The sequence below is a fragment of the Littorina saxatilis genome, linkage group LG9 (assembly GCF_037325665.1).
Source record: "Littorina saxatilis isolate snail1 linkage group LG9, US_GU_Lsax_2.0, whole genome shotgun sequence".
Taxonomy (NCBI): Eukaryota; Metazoa; Mollusca; class Gastropoda; order Littorinimorpha; family Littorinidae; genus Littorina; species Littorina saxatilis.
In genome coordinates, this window is record NC_090253.1 from 43,373,575 (window position 1) to 43,401,149 (window position 27,575).

The 27,575-nt window shown below is 39.9% G+C and overlaps 1 protein-coding gene across 1 annotated transcript; it reads right to left on the reverse strand.

Annotated features, from left to right (window-relative positions):
• Positions 1–7,295: 7,295 nt before the first annotated feature.
• On the reverse strand, positions 7,296–19,499 carry LOC138976178 (uncharacterized). The gene is made up of 6 exons (XM_070349018.1): positions 19,251–19,499; positions 13,416–15,855; positions 11,830–11,856; positions 11,040–11,171; positions 10,018–10,245; positions 7,296–8,158 (listed from the first exon to the last, which is right to left on the reverse strand). The coding sequence occupies exons 1-5, from the start codon at positions 19,485–19,487 to the stop codon at positions 10,049–10,051; spliced, it is 3,033 nt and encodes a 1,010-aa protein (XP_070205119.1). The 5' UTR covers positions 19,488–19,499; the 3' UTR covers positions 7,296–8,158; positions 10,018–10,048.
• Between the last annotated feature and the right edge of the window lie 8,076 nt (positions 19,500–27,575).

The window sequence follows — 27,575 nt, forward strand, 5'->3', positions numbered from 1 at the left end:
GGGGGAGAAATACTCCATTTGAGTCCAGACTACAATTTTCAAACGTGCTTCAAATTAGGTTTGTGTTGCTAATGTTGGCGTTTGTAACCACTGGGTTACTATTTTGGTCATCAGATTACTATTCTTTTACTTCAGACCATTTCTCTTGTCAAGTGTTGGGGGTAAACAGGTTACAAACAGGTTACAAACAAGAGCATGCAATTTGATAACTTCAAAAGGTTGTAGTTCTGTCAACATTTTGAACACGAAATTATGATTCAACATGAAAGCTCTTTTTTACTCTTAATATATGTGACCCTCCACCACGAAATGTGTCGCATGTCACCTCGCACGGTTCTGCGCTAGGCTATAAGTCCGGGGAGTGTCTGGTAACAGTGTGAGGGTCACCTTAGTCACAGGCTTATAACTCAAACAGTTTTCGCTCTTTTCTAAAACGGTTTTCACCACTGGATAGAGCATAAAACATTCTTTAGGACAATGTAAAAATATGAACATCATGCAAAGGTGACATGCGACTCATTCCGTGGTGGAGGGTCACATATATAAGCGATGTGCAAAACTAATGAACCCTTCACCTCTTTAGTCAAAATGAATCGCATACTTACTTTCTGTGTGCATTAGTCTTTAGATGTTGTCGATGTTTTCATGTGAAGGTATAGTAGAAAATACATTGTTCATGTAAAAATGTAGTTATTTGTGTGCCATTTTGTGAGGGAAAACAAATGGGAGGAAAATTGGTAAAGGAAAGCATTGTTGAATATTTTTGTACAGCTCTAATTTTCATGGATGGAAACTATGTATAGAGTGTGTTTATTAATTACGTAAAATTCGTTGTTACATGTAGTATAAGTGTGTGGTATTGTTGACTCCGTAGCTGATGCTGATTTTCTATATATATATATGTAAAATGTAATTAAGTAGAAATTAGTTACTGTACATGTACTATTTAAACAGTGAAAAGTAATCCTGACTTAACATGACGATCCTTCAGAGACCTAATGGTAGCTGCTTTGCGTTCTGTAACGCTGAAAGGCATTAGCTGCCTAATATGTATTAAGTAGAAATTAGTGAGTGCACATGTATGTTTTATAAAGGAGAAAAAGTATAATCCCAACTACATAACTGTGACAACCTTACATCGACCTAATTGTAACTGCTGTGCATTAACATCAGAAAGGTTTGCCCGATACTTGTTAATACTAACAATAATGAACTGAGCATCTGATAAGAAGCAATCCTATCACATGTACTTCAACATGTGTTTACACAGAAAAGGAAAGAGGGATGTAATATACGAAGAGAAAAAGAGACATGAAAAATGGAAAGAAAGATAGTAATCTTGAGGATGATTATTATTTCTGGGAGGAGGATCGGGGAACAAAGTGAAGTAGAACATGGAGTAAATAAGGAAAGAAATAATCCAATTCAAAGTGGATCAATCTGATCGATGAATTGCAAAATTAACTGTGTAGGGGTGTGGAAGAGTTGTCGTCACCTGAGGCTGAGGCAGGCTAATAATGGCGGCAGTGAATCAACCAGCTCCAGGTGTATGCCTTCAGGGGGGAAAAAAACCTATGAGAATAAAATTGAGCGGAGACTGCATAAAGGACAATGAAAGACTCGCCCAGTTGTATGGCCATGTAATCGGAAAAGCGTAGACAGCTGATTTTCTTCCCGCGCCAAGTTGGCTGCTGTCTTCCATCGTTGGTGGTTGGAGCTTTTACTCGGGGTTGCTCCCTCCCCAAGAATAGCTGCCTTACTGGGCTGACGAGTCCACTCTGCCCGGACTTGCCCAGTGTTCTCAGTATGTTACCTTATTGTTTTTGGTAGGGGACTGCTGAAGTCATTGAGTACGGGAAATAGAAGATGAAGGGTTTAGTCATTAGCATCAAAACAAGAGAACATGAACATTCTGTGCATGTGTATTCAATGTGATTTGTGGGGGAAAAATTGTTGGCTCAAGAAGAGATTCTTTCTGAAAATGTGTGTTATTGCGAATTTGTTCAGTGTCATGAAAATCAGATAAAACTTTTATTGTGTATGTGGGAGTTCCTATTTTGTTTCATTTGTTGTTTTTTGTTTGTTTTTAATTCTCTTAACAAGGGGACCAACAGGCTATTGTCTGATGCTCAATGCAGATGATTTGAAGACTTGTTGATTCTGTATCTATTAATACTGATATACACCAATTATTTTGTTTGTTTGTTTGTTTGTTTTTGCATTTAGTGTTCTATTTGTTTTGCTGTGTGTCTGTTGAACAATGTTCACATGAAGTTGATGTTGCATCAAATACTTAACTATGAAGGCTACACAAGAAAGACGTGTCTAAAGAAGACTTTGTGCTTTGAAACTATAGAAGTGCTCTTCCCTATGGACCTTTTTACTGAACCATTTGCAAGTAAAACCATGTGTTTTAAAGACAGCTGTCTTGAAGTAAAATGGTTTTTTTTGTTTTGTTTTGTGGGTTAGTATGGTTTCTTCTTCTTGTCGTTTGCTGTTAGATCGTCAGTCCGGACTGCAGGGCATAGAGCGAGCACCATCGCGTGCATTTCCGACTGTCGACATTTCATTTTTGCGATTTGCATGGATCTATGGTTGGTTAAGGTGCGCCTGTTGGCCCAGATCCTCCAACTTCAGCCCTTAGGTTTCTTTCGGGGTTACCCCGCCCTTAGTTCCTGGTTCAAAAACCTAACCCTGGGAACACATGGGGAATTTCTTATCGGGGGGTCCCATCCCGGGGCTAGAGCTTTTAATGCGGCTCTTACTCGCATGGTGTAACCGTCATCGGACACGTAGGGCATTTTATAGGGATGTCAGTGCCATCTGCCAACTCACCTCGTCCTGGTAGAGACACCGCTAGTTGGTCCGGGACTGCTTATTCTATATTCGCAGCTGGCCCCCATATCTGGGGGCCGTTCCCCTATCCTCCACCTGGGGACCCGCCGGGTTGAGGATAGTTGCCCCCCTACTGAATTGGAAGTAGTCTGTTCCCGGAGTATGGTTTAAATTACATCGCAATCTTAATGTTACAACTTACAATCTGTATTCTGTGAATCATTTCTGTTGTGAAAACTTAGTTTTTCAAGATATTATTCTCATTGTAATTTGTAGTAATTGCATGTGTGCCCCAAGAAAGAGAAAATCATTGTACATTAAGTTTATTTTACATCCATCTTTGAAGGCAGAATTAGCTGAAGGCATAATGTCTTCTTCATAGTACAGTTGTAGGGAAAAAATTGCATAAAACCCAACACTGCCTATGACGCAACATGACAATCACCAAGCAAATAAACAAATAAATAATTTGATCAACTAATAAAATAAATAAATGTGAGCCTGCATGGGAAAACCCGGCTAAAGATGCAGCAAGCTGTTTTCGGCTACAAGAAAATATGTCAGAAGGGATACAATTATCAATCTTCAGATTTACTGCTAATTCGCTTTTTTGATCATCCAACTTCATCATCCCAAAAGGATTTCACCTGTGTATTTCAAAACAGCACTGTACAAAAACTATTACAGTTAGATCAATTCTGTTTTTTTGTAAAATATTTGTCAAAGTCTTTATATCATTTCAAAAAGTAAAAAGTACAAATTTCCCAATTTTTTAATTTTATTTACGAGAATTTATATCGCGCACATATCTTACCACACGAGGCGACTCAAGGCGCATGTTACCTAGCCTGGTTTTCCCATGCAGGCTCACAAATATATAGTTTAATTTCCTCCTATGATAAATAATATATGTTTATTTTTTTTCTGACAATTGCTAAAACTTGTGGATCACTGACTTCCTTGGTGCTTTTACTTTTGAACTGAAAGTGATGTGGAGTACGTGCACATTAACTTAATCTGAATGTTGGTGCTTGTTCTTATGGAGTGAAAAATTATTTGCAGTGGGCATTAACTTAATCAGGGTGATCTTCTGTTCATTGTTGAGATTGTTTGTGAGGATTATGTGCTTGACTGAGTAAGACTGGGTTTTTAGAATAAATCCCTCTCTGGAAAGACCACCTGCAATGTAAGGACACTCTTGGCGTGTCTAAAGGGTGGCCTCTGATCACAGGTACCAATGAATATCCATGGAAGTTGACACACCTCTTGAAATGAGTCACAGGTTAAGGCCAAAAAAAGAATATGTTTGTTTCCGATGACGCCAAATAAATCGGGGTCGGTAGGTCAGCTACACTTGATTTATTTTAAAATTTTTATTGCAGCTTGATTTTTATTAACACTGTGAGGTGCATGTGATTGGCCAGAAATCTTGCAAGATCTGTCGCCTAAATGTCAGAGAAGAGTAGCTTTCCTTGTAAAGTCTACAACATCGATTCTTTTCATGTTTCATTTTTATTTTTTTGAAGAGTCAAAAATGTTCTTGGGTTAGGAGGAACATATAGGCTCGGTCAGGAAAATCGGAAACATTGAATTTTTTCTTGGACCAATCTTTTGTGTAAGTTTTGGATATGTTTCTGTCCAGTATTATTTACCCCTGTTGTATGTAGGTTCCTTGAACTTACATACTTGTTTTAGTGTTCAAGAGCTACGCATTTACTGTCCATGTTTTTCTTTTCTCTTGTTGTTGTTTGATGTTGTTTTTAAGGGGGTTTTCACTGTGAGAATGACTGCAATTGGGGATGTAGTGTACGCCAATGACTGTGGGAAGCACAGGGTGATGGCTACCATTTTGATTAGTATGCATACTTTTGTTTCTTAGAATTGTGTAAATTATTACTTTGAATGACCATGATTGTAGAAGCTACTTAATCTGCTCTAATTGTATCATATTATTTAAGATGAGTTGTCGTTACTTGTAATTGCATGAATGACCATGATTTATAGAAGCTTAGCTTATTCTGTTCTATTTGTATCATACTATTTAAGATGAGTTATCGTTACTTGTAGTTGCATGAGTGCAGGTTGTGATGACACCAGAAACATGAACTGGGATCTTGGAAGAATTTTTGACTCACATGCGAAGCAAAAGTGAGTCTATGTACTCACCCGAGTCGTCCGTCCGTCCGTCCGGATGTCCGGAAAACTTTAACGTTGGATATTTCTTGGACACTATTCAGTCTATCAGTACCAAATTTGGCAAGATGGTGTATGATGACAAGGCCCCAAAAAACATACATAGCATCTTGACCTTGCTTCAAGGTCAAGGTCGCAGGGGCCATAAATGTTGCCTAAAAAACAGCTATTTTTCACATTTTTCCCATTTTCTCTGAAGTTTTTGAGATTCAATACCTCACCTATATATGATATATAGGGCAAAGTAAGCCCCATCTTTTGATACCAGTTTGGTTTACCTTGCTTCAAGGTCAAGGTCACAGGAGCTCTTCAAAGTTGGATTGTATACATATTTTGAAGTGACCTTGACCCTGAACTATGGAAGATAACTGTTTCAAACTTAAAAATTATGTGGGGCACATGTTATGCTTTCATCATGAGACACATTTGGTCACATATGATCAAGGTCAAGGTCACTTTGACCCTTATGACATGTGACCAAAATAAGGTAGTGAACCACTAAAAGTGATCATATCTCATGGTAGAAAGAGCCAATAAGCACCATTGTACTTCCTATGTCTTGAATTAACAGCTTTGTGTTGCATGACCTTGGATGACCTTGACCTTGGGTCAAGGTCACATGTATTTTGGTAGGAAAAATGTGTAAAGCAGTTCTTAGTGTATGATGTCATTGCTAGGTTTAGTTATTTGACCTTGACCCTGAAGGTCAAGGTCATGTAAAGGTCAAGGTCAAGCATGTGAGTCGTATGGGCTTTGCCCTTCTTGTTATAGTTTAATGTGAGTGAAGAAAAGAAATAATTTTTAATCTAGTTTTGAGCTGTGATGGAAGAAAATAAAACCTGTAAATATATGTGAGTAACTTAAATGCATAAACATTACAGTGGTACCTGGGATGAGAGGCCCCTCTACTCAGAGGACAGTGCCTACCACGAAAAGACCCCTTCTCTTGTCCCTGCCATGACAGGCCACCTGCATAGTAGGGACACTTTCAGCTGGTTGCAAGGGGTGTCCTTTCATCACAGGTACCACCGTTTAAGAATTTGTAGATTTCATGGGTCATTGCCATATTTGATTTCCATTGGTATTGAGGGCTAGTTGTCTTATTGTTACTTGTGCACAGAAGGTCCGTGATTTAAGAATTATTCAGGAAGCTTTTTTTCTGTTAACCAGATTAGTTTATTATTTACCTAGAATTGTCCGAACTGTTGAGCAAGATGTTTTGACCTGGAATCCTTTGAAAATCAAAAAACAAGAAAGGTAGGTTGTTGGAACGTTTGTTATTGACAAAACAATACATTCACAGATATTTCGACCCAACGGTCTTTTAAGTGAACAGACTAACAAATATTCACACAAAACTTATCTTGATAGAATCAGTTTTCGCCCACTCGCCAGGAAGCCGAGGGAATGAATGTATTGTTTTGAAATATCTGTGAATGTATTGTTTTGTCAATAACAAACGTTCCAATAACCTACCTTTCTTGTTTTTGGATTCTGAATTTTGGAACGTTGGCAGTCTCTTTGTTTTGGGATTTTTTCTGGAATCCTTTGGACTGGTTGTTGCTCAGTTGTTTGGGCAGAAAACAAAATTGTCAAAGATGTGTTAATTTTTCTTTGTTTTCAATTTGTGATCATTTTACATATTGCTGTATGATTTGCTTTTCTGTGAGCACTCACTGCTCTTGCATATATGGGGCATTATTGTTATTGTGTTTTTCGAAATAAAATTGGCTTTCACATGGAAGGACGTTTTTGTTTTATCATAAAGTGTGCATTTAAAGGGTGTCTCTCATTGACTAAAAAGTTTGAATTGATATTGGGCTCTGTAAAATATATATATGTGTGTGTGTGTGGGTTCTCCTTGACTCATGGGGGGAGGGAAGGGGGGGGGGCCTGCATGACCAGCCAAGGTTCAGCGCTTGTTTTTGACTGTATTTAATGTAGATATCTCCCCTGAAAGCGGCGTATGGCTGCCTAAATGGCGGGGTAAAAAACGACCATACACGTAAAACCCTCTCGTGCTAAAAACACGAGTGTACGTGGGAGATTCAGCCCATGAACGCAGAAGAAGAAGAAAATGTGGATATATGTAAAGCTGGAGACAACATTAACAGTCAGCTGTTGCACACACGTAAAACACTCACGCACACGCACACACACACATAGACAGATACACGCACGCACACACTCACACACACACACACACACACACACACACACACACACACACACACACACACACACACTCTGACAGATAACACAACGCATTTAAGTTGCTGAAGCAAGTTTACTTCCCTGATAAAAACTGTGAGGGAGCCACGCACGTGGTTTTCATTCAGGGAACATTAAGAAAAGAGCAACAATTCAGCCGTCGACACATATAGTGCCAAGTATTCACCCAATACCGGGGGCAAAAGACGGTATGGATACACTCGTGCAAGGTTATGTTTGGACGATGATTTTACCATGCAACAGGAACATAATAATTCACGCGTTCAAATCATTGTAAAACGGTGACACAATTCGCTTTTGTAGGTAATCAAACTTCGTCGTATCAAATCCAAACAAAACAAAACCCAAAAAACGTGGAACAATGTAAAATACCAGAAGATATTACAAGGGTAGGGGGGGGGGGGGGGGGGGTCGTTAGTTGGATAAAAGGGCAAGGATGCAATCTTATTTATTAGTTTTGCTTAAGTACGATCTAATGCACCCTCTCGGCAAAAAAACGACAAATGCATTGTTAAATTACGTGCGTGTGAAAGTTTCTTTTTAACCTAATTAATTCTAGTATTCACTCAGAGAAAAAAAAAGTTACTTCCGTTATCAATTCAGGATATAGTTTTCTCACCAACAATTATTTTAATTTTCGTAAAAGGTTAGAAAACACTAAAATGTCCTTTATGCTTGTCAGAAAGACTGATCAGAAACTATTTGGGGATAGTCATGCTGGACAATTTATATAACGATTCTCTCATTTCCTGGAAGGGTGGGTGTCGAGTGTGTGGATGTGTAAACAAGAGTCACTGAACATATATACAAAGGCACAACATGGTCATACATTTCGAAGGCACGGCCTTTGAGTCTGATCAAACACGTTCACAGAGAAGTGAAACCACTCAGAGAAGACCTGAAACAGAACACAAAGTCATATGTGAGACAAAAACAAGAAAGAATCCATACACGATAAAGCATCAAGAAGAGACATGTTGTTGTGCTAAATAAAAAAGTGAAAATAACATAAATCAATAAATAAATTGAATTAATCAATAAAGAAATAGAATAAATTGAATAAAATGTAATAGAACACATTGAATAAATTGAATGAAATAAAAATAAAAAAAAGAATACGTAAATTACAATAAATGAATAAATGAACGAACGAACAAACGAACGAACGAACCAACCAACCAACCAACCAATCAATCAATAAATCAATCAAACCATTAATCAATCAATCAATCAATCAATCAAACTTATCACGCTGTTTTCTCAGACTTTTTTTTTTAGCATCAGTGCTGTCATTGGGAAATGCTCATGCATCTTCTAGACTAACTGTCCAATCTTCTTGATCTTTTTTTGTATTTTAACAAGAAATGGTGTCTTTATGCAGCAACAGAGAGACATTTTAAGAAATACCAAGAAATTCTGTTAAAGTAAAAACAAATGCTCTTATTTTCTTGAATTTATTTTGCGCCTACGATATCTACCCAGAAAACAAAATCTTTTCATAAATCAATATTATAAAAAAAAAATTGCTCTGTTGTTGCATCAAGGGCACTTTTTAGAGTAAAATAAAACATAATTCTAAATGCTATATCTTCATTTTTCTGGAAGATGAATGTTTCCCCAAAACTACATGTTATATTCCAAAAAGGCAAGAAAAACGTCAATTTTGATCCATATTTCATTCAAATGTCACTTTTTAGGACAAAAAACACCTTTTCCGAGAATTTTTATCAAGAACCTTGAAACAAGTCGCGTAAGGCGAAAATACAATATTTAGTCAAGTAGCTGTCGAACTCACAGAATGAAACTGAACGCAATGCCATTTTTCAGCAAGACCGTATACTCATAGCATCGTCAGTCCACCGCTCATGGCAAAGGCAGTGAAATTGACAAGAAGAGCGGGGTAGTAGTTGCGCTAAGAAGGATAGCACGCTTTTCTGTACCTCTCTTTGTTTTAACTTTCTGAGCGTGTTTTTAATCCAAACATATCATATCTATATGTTTTTGGAATCAGGAACCGACAAGGAATAAGATGAAAGTGTTTTTAAATTGATTTCGACAATTTAATTATGATAATAATTTTTATATATTTAATTTTCAGAGCTTGTTTTTAATCCGAATATAACATATTTATATGTTTTTGGAATCAGCAAATGATGGAGAATAAGATAAACGTAAATTTGGATCGTTTTATAAATTTTTATTTTTTTTTACAATTTTCCGATTTTTAATGACCAAAGTCATTAATTAATTTTTAAGCCACCAAGCTGAAATGCAATACCGAAATCCGGGCTTCGTCGAAGATTACTTGACCAAAATTTGAACCAATTTGGTTGAAAAATGAGGGCGTGACAGTGCCGCCTCAACTTTCACGAAAAGCCGGATATGATGTCATCAAAGACATTTATCAAAAAAATGAAAAAAAAGTTCGGGGATTTCATACCCAGGAACTCTCATGTCAAATTTCATAAAGATCAGTCCAGTAGTTTAGTCTGAATCGCTCTACACACACACACACACACGCACGCACATACACCACGACCCTCGTCTCGATTCCCCCTCGATGTTAAAATATTTAGTCAAAACTTGACTAAAGATAATAAAAATGGAAAAGCTTGCCAAAGAACCAAATCTTAATTTCGTGCCATATCTGCCCTTAAAACTCTGATATTTACACCCCTTGCTTGGCATGCACGGTTGAGTTGTCTAATATTAAAGTCCTCTACAAGCTCACAACTCTGACCGAATAAACATACACACCTGATTAAGCTTGTGGTACACGGTTGAGGTGTCATTGCCTTCGCCAAGACCTCCGACACTGGCAACTCTCACGTGGGGCGACGGTGGCGTAGATGTGCACAGTGGCTGGGGTACAGTGGTGGGGACGATTGCAACGTCTGTACATGAAGCGGTTGGTCTTATTCAGGCGATCTCTTAGCCCTACGAAGTTGCAGCCGCAGTTCGTCTTTGGCACGCAAGGACTTTGACCTAGTATGAACGGGAACAGTTTATTAAGAATCAAACAAAGAAGAAAGGTTAGTTTGTGAAACGTTCAATCTTAGACAAAAACAAAAAGTTCACAAGTAAGTCGACGAACGACGATCGTCGACGGACTTTCATCAAGACCTAGTATGAACGGCAACAGTATCTGAGGAATCAAACAAAGAAGAAAGGTTAGTCTATGAAACATTCACAAGTAGCCTAAGTCTACCAATGAAGACGATCGTCGATGGACTTTGACCGATGATGAACGGGAACATTTTATGAAGCATCAAACAAAGAAGAAAGATTAGTTTGTGAAACGTTCAATTTTAGATAAAAACGTAACATTCACAACTTGAGTAAGTCGACAAATAAAGAGTAGACGATCGTCTGTGGATGGATCTCCAAGTGTCGTTAGGTTCAATGGAGGTAATTGGAGGGACTCTTCTAAAATAGTGACACAAACTTGTAGTTTGACATAAACTGATAACATCAGGGAACATCCGTTCAGTTATTCTGTGGACGTTTTGATGACAGAATACCGAGATCACAATTTGTGAACTGACATCACGCACGCACGCACGCACGAACGCACACACACACCGGGCACACACACACACACACATACACATATACACACACACACACACACACCACACACAGACACAAAAATACACACAACACACACAGACACAAAAATACACACACACACACACACACACACACACACACACACACACACCCTAACACACACACACACACCCTAACACACACACACACACACACACATGAACACATACCGTTTGTGCAGTAGTAGGTCTTGGTGAAGCGAATCACAGGATAATTGGCGAAGATGTTGTTTTTGCCCCATTGCCACACATCCATGTCGGCTCCTTCCTCTCCATCAGTGTCACACGTCACATTCATGCTGGCTTGGAAACAGAAACAAGGCACAAGTTAAAATACAAAATAAGTCTGTACTCACCCATACAAGGACAGCACAATACGGTACTAAGTCGATTTAGTTTTGCATTGTGCTGTCCTTATATTGGTGAGTGCAGACTTTATTTTTTATTTGTTTAAACTTTGTTTATCTCACCAGTCACTTTGTTGTTTATAAACAAAAGGTTGATGATGATGATGACGATGATGATGGTAATGGTGATGCTGATGATTAATGATGATGATGATGGGAGGATGGTGGTGGTGGTGGTGATTGTGGTGATAATGACGATGCTGCTGCTGCTGCTGCTGCTGATGATGTTGATGATGATGATGATGATGATGATGATGATGATGATGATGATGATGATGATGATAATGAATACACCGATGATCATGGCACAGAAAACGACAAACTTCGTGACGACAATGACGATGATAGCTATATACGATGGTAATGTTAATGATGAAGGTGCTTGTGTTCGCTTTGCCATTTTGTACAAGCGCAGCAACAATCACCAGACACAGACACACAGACACACAGACACACAGACATACACAGACAGACACACACAGACAGACACACACAGACACACAGACACACACACAGACACACACACACACACACACAGATAAACCCACACTTACTTCTTGTCGTAGTGCATGAGCAGTAACCTGAAACAGACAGAAACACACACACACACACACACACACACACACACACACACACACACACACACACACACACGCACACACACGTACGCAAGCCCCCCCACGCACACACACGCACACACATAATGATAATAACCTTTGTATAGACACAAGGCTCAATAGGCTCACTCAAAGAAAGATTGATTACTATCAAGCATTGCATGTTTATCTCAAATTTGAGACATTTCAATATCAAGGAATAAAATCCTTTTTGACCACCACCAACCACTCTCCCAAATAATCATCATAAGGCCTAAAAAAAAGGTGTGGTTACGGTAACCCGACCTACCCTATTTTTAGGGGCCGATCCTATAACTTTTTATTACATTTGTCCAAAAAAAAAAACAAAAAAAAAACGAGTGCAAAAAACGCAATGAAAGCGAAAGCGCCCGTGTCGCACACTTATTTCCCTGTCAAGTACCGTACTTTCCGGGTCATAAGGCGCGACTTTTTTCCTCGAGTTCGACCCCTGCGTCTTGTATAACGAAGCGCCTAATCCGTGTATGAAATACGAAAAAAATCAAAGAGACCGCTTGAGTACCAGTCAAACAACTTGTGATAATGCATGTTTCAGCTACTAGGTACTGCCCTGCCTTTGATCTGGCCGCACACACAGATTTCCACTCTGTTAAACTCGGTCACTGACCGGTCACTGACCCCGATGCAGGAAGTGTTTCCTCTCTCAGATATGACAGGGGAACCACCTCTCATGGCAAAAACTGGGTCATTGACCCCTGGGAAGAAGGTCGTGTCTTTTAACAAGGCCACCCAGCTATCACAATGCCTTTGGTCACTGACCGGTCACTGACCCCGATGCAGGAAGTGTTTCCTCTCTCAGATATGACAGGGGAACCACCTCTCATGGCAAAAACTGGGTCATTTTGGTGCGCCCTATTGGCCCCCTGCGTCCAATGGGTGACTGGATTACAATTTTTTTTTTAAAAAGAAGGGGGTGCGTCTTAGATAACAAAGCGCCTTGTCACCCGGAAAGTACGGTAGGTTTAATTTGTACACATTAGAAAAAAAAGTTAAAAAAAAAAAAGTGATTGCCTACCTACCTACCCTATTTTTTTTGGCTATGTTACCGTAACCACACCTATTTTTTTTTGGCCTAATAAGCCATATTCAAGGTCGCTTGGAGCGCGCGCGCGTGCACACACACACACACACACACACACACACACACACACACACACACACACATTCACACACACACACATACTACCCCCTAACCCCCCCCCCTACACGTACCTCTAATGCTTAGGCCAACAACAAAAAATAGTCTGTTTACGGTAACATAGGCAAACAAAATAGGGTCGGCAGGTCGGGATTTTTTTTTCTCCAAAAAAACACATTTTTAAGTTATTTTGCCAAAAAACAAAGACCTTTTTTTTTTCTTTTTTTTTCCCCAAATATCAAAAAAAAAGTCTAGGGTCGCGCGAAAAAATAGGGTCGGTCGGGATACCGTAAACAGACTTTTTTTTTTTGCCTTACAAAACAAAGACAAAATTAAGACTGCTTACGTGTTCGCGGAGTCGGGGGATTTTCGAAGAATTCATTACGTACAGAGGAACATGTCGGAGCGTCGGTAACCAGTGCCCAAGGTGTTCTCCTACCCCTCTTGAGACGGGTCTGACTGTCTGTCCTTCCCAATCTCTGATTCTTACTTTGCATTTGCGTGTGGGTCCAACGCTCTCCTGTGTCATGCGCACTGTGCCCATTCTGGATTCCTCCCTTAGTTGGACTACCAGCCCAAAGTTCTTTGTACCGGTTTAGGTTTTCCCTACCAGGCTGGCTGGCTGCCCCAATGCTGGTTTGGTCATCTTTGCCATCTCGGGTCCAGTTCTGGTATCTGGTTGGTGTAGGTAGCGTCTGAAACGGTTTCAGGTTATTCTTTTGAAGAAATCTTCTTCGTTTGCGTAGATTGGTTCGTTCGGAGGCGGCGTCCCAATTCAGTAGTTTTTGTGACTGGTTTCGACGTTGACGTTGTTGTCTCGTGCTGGAAAACCTGTTGTTCTGGCGCCTGCCGTTTCGTGACGAACGTCGGAATAAACGAGAATGAGGAGCGTTCGCAGAGCATTTGTGCCTGGCACTTTTCGGACCTACAGCAGAGTCAGATGCAGGCTGAGAGTCAATGTCGTTGTGGTTGATCCCTAGCCAGACTTGTGGGTCTTCAGCGTGGACAGATCGCTTTGCGTAGGGTGATAACTCGTCTGCTTCTCCGGCTGGGAGAGAGGAGCGTGTGGTTTGTTTCTCCCTGGACGGAACCATCGGAGTTGAAGCTCGCTGGAGTCGTCTTGCTGATTGCGTCAGACTGTCAGCCCTGTTTGTCCTTCCCGGGGGATGACTGGTGCCTCTAAAACCTGAGAATGTAGAGGTGTGTCTGCCATGAAGAAGTGTCCCTGCGTTTGGCAGCCGGTCACTATCATCACGAGAAGTCTGTTCTCTCTGGAAATTCGCAAACTGTACGTTGGTTTTCCCTCTGGGTACTGTTGCTGTGTTGTCAGCAAACTGCACGCCATTTTCCCCTCTTGGTACTGTTGCAAAGTTGTCAACAAACTGCAGAGCTTGGGAGACACCAGGCCCGAAAGGCCGCTGACCCTGAAGACTTTTACAGTCGTCGAGAAAGCCTGACACGCAGCGAAATAGGGCCGTAGTGTTGTCGAACAACCGGTCAAGGTCCACAGTGGTGTGTGTTTTTGTTGGACCGTGGACTCTGCCCTGCAACATTTGTTTTTCCGTCTTGTCCAAACCCATTGTTTCATCGAGCGCGTCCACTTCATAATAGTCTACCGGTGCCCAGTTGGGATTGCTTCCATGAGCGATGCTGTCTTCTGGGAAGATATTGTTGCTTTTAATCTCTCCGTAATCTTCATCCTTGTTCAGAAGAGCCATGTAATATTGCATTACTTTAGAAGATTCAGGACCGCTTGGCGCGTGGACGTCGTGAGGCGCCCATAAGGTTGACCCCATGCGCTGCAAGTCTGTCCACGAAATGTGGTCACTGTCATCGTTTCTGTGTCGCCTGAAATCACTGAGGTCATTGTCGCTCTGCTTTATCCCCAAATCATCTTCTTCGAGCGAGGATGGATAGCCGAGGTTGTCCTTTGCGTCGTGAAGAAATCGCTCCCAACGGTCGTTTGGATTCTTTTGAATGCCGTGTATTGCAGTCAGGAGTTTTCGAAGCGTATTGGTATCGAGGCGTTTGCCATTTATTGTAGGTAGGTCTAAATCGTCTTCTGGAGAAGGTGATGGCAGGATGGGATACTTTGCTTTCATGAAAAAATCTTGCGAATTCAGATTCTGGGAGTCTGCGTGCCCACCAAGAGTCGCTGGTCGTTCAGAGAGTGAATCAACATCAGAAAAGAGTTTGGAATGAAGTGCAGCCTCAGCGAGAATTTGTTGGAGAGGTGTAGATTCTCTATACACATGCAGGAGTTGCGCTATTCTTTGAAGATACTTGATGGACAACGGGTGCAGTGGATCATTCAGAAGTGCTGACCAATCCACGTAACTCTCTGGTACCACGTGGTCCTCTTCAAGTTCTGATTCTCTCTGGTGACCTTTGTCGTTTGAAAGCGGAAACATCATTTCCAGGCGCTTCGCTTTTGCCGTTTTTGACGGCGTCTTGCCCAAAGTCTTCTGTTTGCAGGTGCGACGTTCAGATTCAGTCAGGTTTACATTGGAGCACACGAGTTCTTCGTTGTTATTATCGTCGTTTGGATCTTTCGTCGCAGAAGCAGTGGAAGTGTTGTCTTCCAACTGTTCTTGTTTGATAGCCGCTTTCAGCAAAGTCTCCTCGCCTACTGCAATGTTGTCAGGGTCCTCGAGGAGGTCGTCGGGTAGTCTGCTAGTGGCGTGAGTGTCTGATGTCTGCCTTGGTCGCGAACGAGTGTTAGTCTGTGGAGACTTTGACAGAAACTGGTTGATGTTAAACGTGTCTCTGTGGATGTTGATCAGTCTCTGAAAAGAAAAGACAATGCCCACTTCGTTTTGTGCATGCAAGATCCGGAGCACTAGACCAGAAACAGACCAGCGTATCAAGCCAAAAAGACCCAAACTTTTCTCTTTTTTATATTTAGTCAAGTTTTGACTAAATATTTTAACATCGAGGGGGAATCGAAACGAGGGTCGTGGTGTATGTGCGTGTGTCTGTCTGTCTGTCTGTGTGTGTGTGTAGAGCGATTCAGACTAAACTACTGGACCGATCTTTATGAAATTTGACATGAGAGTTCCTGGGTATGAAATCCCCGAACTTTTTTTTCATTTTTTTGATAAATTTCTTTGATGACGTCATATCCGGCTTTTCGTGAAAGTTGAGGCGGCACTGTCACGCCCTCATTTTTCAACCAAATTGGTTGAAATTTTGGTCAAGTAATCTTCGACGAAGCCCGGACTTCGGTATTGCATTTCAGCTTGGTGGCTTAAAAATTAAGTAATGACTTTGGTCATTAAAAATCTGAAAATTGTAAAAAAAAATAAAAATTTATAAAACGATCCAAATTTACGTTCATCTTATTCTCCATCATTTTCTGATTCCAAAAACATATAAATATGTTATATTTGGATTAAAAACAAGCTCTGAAAATTAAATATATAAAAATTATTATCAAAATTAAATTGTCGAAATCAATTTAAAAACACTTTCATCTTATTCCTTGTCGGTTTCTGATTCCAAAAACATATAGATATGATATGTTTGGATTAAAAACACGCTCAGAAAGTTAAAACAAAGAGAGGTACAGAAAAGCGTGCTATCCTTCTTAGCGCAACTACTACCCCGCTCTTCTTGTCAATTTCACTGCCTTTGCCGTGAGCGGTGGACTGACGATGCTACGAGTATACGGTCTTGCTGAAAAATGGCATTGCGTTCAGTTTCATTCTGTGAGTTCGACAGCTACTTGACTAAATATTGTATTTTCGCCTTACGCGACTTGTTGTTCAATTCTTTTCATTTTTTGTTTCATTTTTGTTTGCTTCCTCAGTTGCGTTCAGTTGCATCATGGACAAAGAAAAGAAAAAAAGAAAAGAGCCAAACGTAACCCCACAGAGGTGAGACATTTAGACATAACCGAACGTTTTTGGGGGGATGGCATTTATCAAATTAGACAGGAAAGTTCTCTATCAAATGAAATCAAATCAAATTAACTGTATTATCTCACATGGAGATATTGCAGTGGTGGTGCATGAAACATAAAGACAAACGAAACACAACTTTTGCATTATACAGGGTGACCCCCCCAAAAAAATGGTACCCAAACAAAACGTCATAAATTGAACAAAAATAAAGCAATCTTCATAAAATGTATTTACACACACAAGTAGGCTCTGCATAATTTGCACAGAAAATTTAAGCGTTCTAGCTGGTCTTTCAGGAAAGTTATGCTCATTCTACAGAACATACTCCAAATGGCCTCCGCGCCGCTGCAGGCAAACTTGAACTCGCCGCGCAAAGTTATCAATCACCCGCACACACTCCTGTTGCGAGATTCCGCGAATGGTTGTTGTGGTGGCTCTCTTGAGTTCTGTGATTGTCTGTGGGTTGTTCCTGTAGACGTTGTCTTTCAGGAACCCCCAAAGATAGAAATCTGGGGGATTTAAATCCGGGGGAGGCCATTTGGAGCATGTTCTGTAGAATGAGCATAACTTTCCTGAAAGACAAGCTAGAACGCTAACATTTTCTGTGCAAATCATGCAGAGGCTACTTGTGTGTGTAAATACATTTTATGAAGATTGCTTTATTTTTGTTCAATTTATGACGTTTTGTTTGGGTACTCTTTTTTGGGGGTCACCCTGTATTTAAATATAATGTACAAAGTAATAGAAATTTTCTCAACTAAACACCTCTTTTGTAAAATGTTCCCTCCTCTGTGAGGCCAATTTTGGCTCTTTTCTCGTAAGCTGAAACTATTTGTGTTTCGGTTGCTTTTGTCTGTGTCTGCGATGCGTTTTGCCCTTCACTGTCAAGATATTGTTGTTTATTGCATTTTTTTGTCAACTCAACTCAACTCAACTCAACTCAAATTTTATTGGCTTCAATTTTCATAGAAGAATTTGTCTTGCGCTTGGGAGAAAGTAAGAGTATAACATATAAAAACAGCATTCATATCACATTTCATGTATCACACACAGTAATCACTAGTATAAGCCTACAATTATCACATTTGTACCTGTATCATACATGCAAATAAATAGTATCACATTTCCACGTATCACACACAATATATACATTACATAACATACAGCAAGCTTCCATCTCCCGCGCCCCCCCCCCCTCCCACACATACATATCCTCGCACGTGACGAAACCGAAACTAATTTGATGTACTAATTATTATTATTAACTCCTTCTTGACATTGTGACTGACAAATGTGGATATCACAGCTTTGTCTAACGATAACTAATGTTGCATTCGAATTTGTAGAAGTTCACTTTTAGTTTGGATTTGAGAGACAAGAAACGTCAACAATCAACCAAAATGTATGCCATGTTTTGTTAGGCCTAAAAAAAAAATAGGTGTGGTTACGGTAACCCGACCTACCCTATTTTTGGGGGCCGACCCTATAACTTTTTATTACATTTGTCACAAAAATACCAAAAAAAACCAAGTAAACGAGTGCAGAAAACGCAATGAAAGCGAAAGCGCCCGAGTCGCACACTTATTTCCCTGTCAAGTAGGTTTAATTTGTACACATTAGAAAAAAAAAGTTAAAAAAAAAAGTGATTGCCTACCTTCCTACCCTATTTTTTTGGGGCTATGTTACCGTAACCACACCTATTATTTTTTTGGCCTTATCAACAAAGTGTAGATTTGCTTGTTTATCGGTGCCTGTATTCTGCTTCGACTGCGATTCAGTATTAGAGTTCGAATTCTGATTTTCAGGAGAGTGATGCTTGTGACTAATCAAGGCAAAGTTTCCCTCGCATGTTTCAGACAAATTTTTTTTTTGCCTGTTTAGGTTTTTTTCGTCACAACTGATATCATCTTCAATTGTAATTCAATCAAGTTGAAAGAGAATCTGTGATTCTACGATCGGTCAGATTGCCCGAACTCATAAACAATTACAGATCTTCAATTCTTTTTGAACAGCATCCAATACACACCTGCAGTCGATGCGCGTTGATAACAGCTCAACTATTATGGTCTCTGTTAGTATTAGCCAACAGTATCTGTGGCAAGTAGTCAAGAACATCGAGACGATCTTTCATGTTTTTTAAATACTGAGAAGCTCGCTTTCGCTTGCAGTTAAATATTTTGTTAAAAATCGTGTAAATCTGGTACGACACAACAAGCCATGTAGTATTGTCTATATATTGTGTATAGATCTACGAAACAGTTCAGATTGCAAGTACTCACAGTGTTCGGGATAGAATACTCGCTCCCCTCTAGCTCTCCATCATCGGCAGCAGAATACGAAGACTGCGACGAAGAGGAAGGAAGAGAAGAAGTATTCAGCAGTGCTGCCGTCGCTGGAAGAAGAGCATGTTTCGGAGGACCTCGGAGAGCGAGAGAAGTGTTGGCGAGTTCCACACAAAACTCGACCGCCAAGGCGATCATGAGGAGTCTGTTTCCTGCTCCCATGATGGAGATCATGTTTGGCTGAGTCCTATGGTGTCAGACTGCCCTCTTGTTGGAGGGACGCACAGCTTTTATGCACGTGCAACTTGGTCGCGGGCGGACAACGGGAATATTAAGATGTGCCAGACTTCCTCTTCGCACGCAGTAATGCGAGAAGTTCCACTTTTTTTTCTTCTTTTTTTAAGGAGATTGTGGCTTTTAGAAATTGACTTCTGCTTTCTATTTGTCTGTCTCTTTTCGTGTATTTTTGGCAGCTAGCTTAATTTCTTCGTCTCATGTTTACCATATTGTTTATTTGTTTGTTTGCTTAACGCCCAGCCGACCACGAAGGGCCATATCAGGGCGGTGCTGCTTTGACATATAACGTGCGCCACACACAAGACAGAAGTCGCAGCACAGGCTTCATGTCTCACCCAGTCACATTATTCTGACACTGGACCAACCAGTCCTAGCACTAACCCCATAATGCCAGACGCCAGGCGGAGCAGCCACTAGATTGCCAATTTTAAAGTCTTAGGTATGACCCGGCCGGGGTTCGAACCCACGTCCTCCCGATCACGGGGCGGACGCCTTACCACTAGGCCAACCGTGCTGGTATTTTTACCATATAAATCCTAATCTCCAAAATTATTGACAGACATATTTGGTCTGATTTCGCAGACGTATTGTTAAGAATGCCAGGGTCTGTTTTTAAGGGGGGTGGGGAGAGCGTCTTTTTTGTTGTTAAAATATTTAGAGTTTTGTTTTTTGATTCTGCGCAAGCGTTCATATTGAAAATTTTCGAAAATAGACAGTCCCACAAAAAAGGGAAAAAAAGAAGTTAGGCCACGTTACACTCTGTCTGTATTCTTCTGTGCGTATTCTCTTCATTTTCGTTCTTTGTCTCCTCTTTTTAGCTTCTTGTTTGTGCTTCTGCTGATGAAGACGAAAGTCAAAACTAGCACGGACAAGATCCTGTAATCCATGTCAGAGTTCGGCGGGTTATAGAAACACGAAAATACCCAGCATAACTCCCCAGAAATCGGCGTATGCTGTCATACACGTAAAAATCCACTCGTGCTAAAAACATGAGTGAACGTGGGAGTCTGAGCCCATGAACGAAGAAGAAGAAGAAGAAGAAGAAGAAGAAGAAGAAGAAGAAGAAGAAGAAGAAGAAGAAAGAAGAAAGAAGAAAGAAGAAAGAAGGAAGAAGGAAGAAGGAAGAAGAAGAAGAAGAAGAAGAAGCTAGTTCGTGTTGGTTTGTTCATGTTGCTGTTTGCTGGTGAGCACTATAATTAGTTATCTTGTTCTAGTCCCACAAAAAGCATTGATTTTTTAATTGTGAAACTTCTTATCAACGATATATTTTAAGATCGACAGTGAACCACTGCTTTATCACGAACAATGACATTAAAGAGGACATTTAATGAAGACTTTAATACAAACGACTTTGAAGGGACGGGGATAAGTTTAAAGCAAAGCCTTAAGGTTATAGAAGCAGAATGGATTGATTGATATTTATTTCTGATAGCTTACTCAGGATGCTGACACTATTCAATGAGGTGATGAACGAATATTCTTGACCGCGCTTTTGAAAATGTCGATCTCGTCAACATTGTATTTTTGTCTTCTTTATTTCGTATTTTGTTTCTTTCCCTTTTTACATTTAGTCAAGTTTTGACTAAATGTTTTAACATAGAGGGGGAATCGAGACGAGGGTCGTGGTGTATGTGTATGTGTGTGGGTATTTGTGTGTGTGTGTGTGTGTGTGTGTGTGTGTGTGTATGTCTGTGTCTGTGTCTGTGCGTGTGTGTGTGTAGAGCGATTCAGAGTAAACTACTGGACCGATCTTTATGACATTTTACATGGGAGTTTCTGGGTATGATATCCCCAGACGTTTTTTTCTTTTTTTCGATAAATGTCTTTTATGACGTCATATCCGGCTTTTTGTAAAAGTTGAGGCGGCACTGTCACACCCTCAATTTTCAATCAAATTGATTGAAATTTTGGCCAAGCAATCTTCGACGAAGGCCGGACTTCGGTATTGCATTTCAGCATGGAGGCTTACAAAATAATTAATGATTTTGGTCATTAAAAATCTGAAAATTGTAATGAAATTTTTTTTTTTTATAAAACGATTCAAAATTGCTTTTATTTTATTCTTCATCATGTTCTGATTCCCAAAACATATAAATATGTTATATTCGGATGAAAAACAAACTCTAAAAATTAAAAATATAAAAATTATGATTAAAATTAAATTTCCGAAATCGTTTTAAAAAGTATTTCATCTTATTCCTTGTCGGTTCCTGATTCCAAAAACATATAGATATGATATTTTTGGATTAAAACCACGCTCAGAAAGTTAAAAGGAAGAGAGGTACAGTAAAGCGTGCTATGAAGCACAGCGCAACCGCTACCGCACCAAACAGGCTCGTCACTTTCACTGCCTTTTGCACTAGCGGCGGACTACGTTCATTTTCATTCTGTGAGTTCCACAGCTTGACTAAATGTAGTAATTTCGCCTTACGCGACTTGTTCAGTGTTTGTGCTTTGATTTGCGCAAGTGGTACGCCCACTACTTCCGGTTATGTTGCATGATGGTTCTCTTCAAATGTCTGTTTTTGTATGGCATGCGATACTTTCATTCCCTTGTTTATGCCCCCTAACTGTCATGCTTTTCACAATGAAAGAGAAAACCTGCCAATTAGCACATTACGGATTACCAGCCTTTCCCCCCTCCCCCCACCCTCCCCCCACCCTCCGCCATCTCTTTCTGTCCCACTCTCTCTCACTTTGTCTCACACTGTCTCTCTCTCTCACTCTCTCTCTAACTCTCTCACACATTCTCTCTCCCTCTCTCACTCTGTCTCACACTCTCGCTCTCTCACTCTCTCTCACTCTGTCTCACACTCTCTCTCTCACTCTCTCTCTCTAACTCTCTCACACATTCTCTCTCACTCTCTCACTCTGTCTCTCTCTCAGGTTTCTCGAACACAACCTGCGTTCGGGTTTTCGATTTTGCTTGACATTTGTCCAGGTCGTTCATATAGACACCCTTAAAGCTGTGGTCTATTTATGACTTTCCGGGGCTACGAGGTTGAAAAATAGGGATACAATCATGTACAGAATTCTGTACAGCAAACGCTACCCGAAACCCCACCTATACGGCGTGTATGACCTTGAGAGCTTCAGTCAACGCTTGAATTTTGCAGGGATAACATCCGGTTTGCTCTCTCAATACTGATCATATTTTATCTTCAAGAGAGATCAAGGGGAAAAAATAAACGCCCCGGCGAAGATTCGAACTCTCGAGACTTCGTGTCTCATGTCCCAACCACTGCGCCAATTGAGAAAAAGAAGGAAAAACATTGATATGAATTCATGTTATGCTATTCTTGAAGCAGCATGATTTATATCTCTATCCGCCCATTGTTCAGAAGTGAATACATGTATAACTATTTCTTAAATGTCTGGTTTCAACTGCACAGAGCTTTGGAGAGATTCAATTACTGTTGTCATTATCTTGCATGTTGTAAATAGAGATATCGCAGCTATTTGCATGGCGCGAATGTCGTGTAGCATGACGGTGTAAACATGTACTGCGATTCTGTAGAACATGTTTGCAAATAAAGGCAAATTTTAATGTCAATTTTTACGTGTTTGCAACGCATGAATGATAATTCAAGCGTAGAATGATATAAAATTATCAATTATTTTATCTTTGACAATACTGGTGAAGTGGCCTAGCGGTTAAGACATCGGCCCCGACATTTCGAGGCCCCGATGCCTTGAGTTCGAATCCCTGCCAAGTCGTTAATTTTTTCTGCTCGATCCTTCTTGACAAATATGCTCAGCTCTGCGAGAGCAAACCGGATGTTACCACTGCAAAATTCAAGCGTTGACTGAAGCTCTCAAGGTCTTACACGCTGTATAGGTGGGGTTTTGGGTAGTGTTTGCTGTACATAAATCTGTACATGATTTTGTCCCTATTTTTCAACCTCGTAGCCCCGGAAAGTCATAAATAGACCACAGCTTTAACCCATAATTTTAAGCCCACTGTCCCATTTTTTGGACGCTGAATGAAATCCACTGCTGGCATTAACATGGAGGTGATAGTCTGGATTGCTGTTTTTAATTAGACTAGGGAGGCCCTAAACACAACGTACAAACAGTTAGTTTCAGTGTTTTTTCTCCAACTTTTGCTAAGGCGGTAATTTGAACATGTTTAGGTGTTGCATGGTGCGTGCAACTAACGGTGACCTTCGAAGTTAAGCCCCGAACTTTTTGTTTTGAAAACTTTTCATACATAATTATAAATAAATATTGTAACATAATGCAAAAGTGGGTTACTTGTTTTTTTTTTTTATCAGTACACTCATTTTGATATGGTGCGAGCTGAAACAAGCGTCCCATTTTTTTGGACATTTTCCACAAGAGGAGTGGGTTTTTTGCGCCTTAGTCTCATTGAGGTCTTTATTTTTCTGCAGACTGTAGATGTTTCATCAAGTTGTTAGCATGCTAACCTTGAATAATGTTTACAGATATTTGAGTCAGCTTCTGTCAGAAAGAGGAAAATGGCCTTGGTCTACTGGGTCTATGTAATCACGTGCTTACTATCTACCGGCGTTTATGCTATACAACCGTAGGCTGCTACAAAAAGTTTTATGATTTTGAATGAAACTTTTGCGTTCAATTCTAATGTTTCAAGGTTGGTTGTAGGCCATTTAAAAAATAAAAAGACTATTTATTGACACCAAAATAGCAATTGTTCAAAAGTACGTACTACAATAATAGACACATACCGCATCTAATTTAGCAAGAAGAAAAAAAGAGAAGAAAAAAAGCTCGGCGCTCACTGTTTGAATTTTACGTTGATGTACATCCCAGCAACTCAACTCAACTCAACTCAAATTTTATTGGCTTCAATTTTCATAGAAGAATTTGTCTTGCGCTTGGGAGAAAGTAAGAGTATAACATATAAAAACAGCATTCATATCACATTTCATGTATCACACACAGTAATCACTAGTATAAGCCTACAATTATCACATTTGTACCTGTATCATACATGCAAATAAATAGTATCACATTTCCACGTATCACACACAATATATACATTACATAACATACAGCAAGCTTCCATCTCCCGCGCCCCCCCCCCTCCCACACATACATATCCTCGCACGTGCGTCGACTCCATACAAATGACATCATCAGTCCATTAACTAAAATGCACAATGACTAGTAGTGGGTACATGATACTTAATACGTGCTCAACTAGACCTGCTAACTAAAATAATAACAGAAACAAAAACAAGGACTGGGCACAACATTTACACGTGTGTGACCTACTTACATCAAGTGCCTGTGATCTATAAATAACAATGATTGCGTTTAAAGTAAAACATGAATAATGCCGATGTTTTCTAACAATGAATACATAACAACTAAGATAAGAATGTATGTGCTTTCATAATATGATTATTTTTGCAGTCATTATCATGCAGTCATTATCATTTTGTTCAGAAAAGCACATGCAGACAGCTAAGAGCATCACCGGCACGGTTGGCCTAGTGGTAAGGCGTCCGCCCCGTGATCGGGAGGTCGTGGGTTCGAACCCCGGCCGGGTCATACCTAAGACTTTAAAATTGGCAATCTAGTGGCTGCTCCGCCTGGCGTCTGGCATTATGGGGTTAGTGCTAGGACTGGTTGGTCCGGTGTCAGAATAATGTGACTGGGTGAGACATGAAGCCTGTGCTGCGACTTCTGTCGTGTGTGTGGCGCACGTTATATATGTCAAAGCAGCACCGCCCTTCGTGGTCGGCTGGGCGTTAAACAAAAAACAAACAAACAAACAAACAAACAGCTAAGAGCGAACCATTGGATCGCCTTGCTATTAGGCGTACCGAAGCAAGGGTTTAGAAGCATTCCTACCCTGGCAATGAACAAGCGGATATCTCCAGATATTGACCGCTTTATACTGAGACTTGAAGAACATATAAGACACAGCTACTGTAAACAAGATATTATTCAGCAGATGCAAGGGATTCGATTTTGGGAGTGCGCATTAAGTGTCTTAACTTAGGTTGTTTTTAGGTTGAAGAATGTGGTATTCCCCCATGCTAGGGCCTTTTTGTGTTACATGCATTTTCAATGACAGACTTTGAAAGAATGTTGCTGAGAAAATAAGTAACGTTCCAAATAAAGCTTGCATGAAAACTTTTTTTCCAAATAAAAAAAACCCATACGTTAACTCTTTTTTTTGGGTATTGCAATCTAAATCTAGGCTAAGTTAAACAGTCTAAAAATACAGAAATGTTACATTCTTTTCTTGAATCTTTCAAAACAAATTTATTGAACTAATACTTTACTTTATTCAAGTTTCGTTTAAACTGGTTTTTGAATATTCAGATTTAGTTAATGACAGTTGGCCATTTAAAAAATGAAAAGACCATTTATTTACACCAAAATGGCAATTGTTTCCGTCTGAAAAACGGTAGAGAGAGAGAGAGAGAGAGAGAGAGAGAGAGAGAGAGAGAGAGAGAGAGAGAGAGAGAGAGAGAGAGTGCGTGTGAGTGTGTGTGTGTGTGTGTGTGTGTGTGTGTGTGTGTGTGTGTGTGTATGAGTGTGTCCGTTTCATTAGAGATTTTGTCTTGTTCAATACATCTGGAAAAAAATCTTTGAAGCCCAGATGTTCAAATGTTCTCAGATATGTACATGATAAGTTAACTCGCAACAAAGTTCAAGCAACTGATAGCACACACACACACACACACACACACACACACACACTAATACTAACACTAACACTCAAATAATATTTTGTAAAATGTTCTCTTTATTATTTAAGGCACCTGCCAGCGTACAAAGTAATTTTTTAATAAAGGTGAGGTAGATAATATAGACTTTCAAAAAGCAACCGATAAAATGACTTTTTTTTTCTTCATAAATAAACAACATCATTATGTGCATATTCTTGGGAAAGCGTCCACTCAAAGGGTGATCGAACTTCGTTTTTACATTTAGTCAAGTTTTGACTAAATGTTTTAACGTAGAGGGGGGAATCGAGACGAGGGTCGTGGTGTATGTGCGTGTGTGTGTGTGTGTGTGTGTGTGTGTGTGTGTGTGTGTGTGTGTGTGTGTGTGTGTGTCTGTCTGTGTGTGTGTGTGTGTGTGTGTGTGTGTGTGTGTGTGTGAGTGTGTGTGTGTAGAGCGATTCAGACTAAACTACTGGACCGATCTTAATGAAATTTGACATGAGAGTTCCTGGGTATGATATCCTCAGACGTTTTTTTCATTTTTTTGATAAATGTCTTTGATGACGTCATATCCGGCTTTTCGTGAAAGTTGAGGCGGCACTGTCACGCTCTCATTTTTCAACCAAATTGGTTGAAATTTTGGTCAAGTAATCTCCGAAGAAGCCCGGACTTCGGTATTGCATTTCCGCTTGGTGGCTTAACAATTAATTAATGACTTTGGTCATTAAAAATCTGAAAATTGTAAAAAAAATATTTTTTTTATAAAACGATCCAAATTTACGTTCATCTTATTCTCCATCATTTTCTGATTCCAAAAACATATACATATGTTATATTTGGATTAAAAACAAGCTCTGAAAATTAAAAATATAAAAATTATGATCAAAATTAAATTTTCGAAATCAATTTAAAAACACTTTCATCTTATTCCTTGTCGGTTCCTGATTCCAAAAACATATAGATATTATATGTTTGGATTAAAAACACGCTCAGAAAGTTAAAACGAAGAGAGGTACAGAAAAGCGTGCTATCCTTCTCAGCGCAACTACTACCCCGCTCTTCTTGTCAATTTCACTGCCTTTGCCATGAGCGGTGGACTGACGATGCTACGAGTATACGGTCTTGCTGCGTTGCATTGCGTTCAGTTTCATTCTGTGAGTTCGACAGCTACTTGACTAAATGTTGTATTTTCGCCTTACGCGACTTGTTTTACATTTAGTCAAGTTTTGACTAAATTTATAAACATGGAGGGGGAATCGAGACGAGGGTCGTGGTGTGTGTGTGTGTGTGTGTGTGTGTGTGTGTGTGTGTGTGTGTGTGTGTGTGTGTGTGTGTGTGTGTGTGTGTGTGTGTGTGTGTGTGT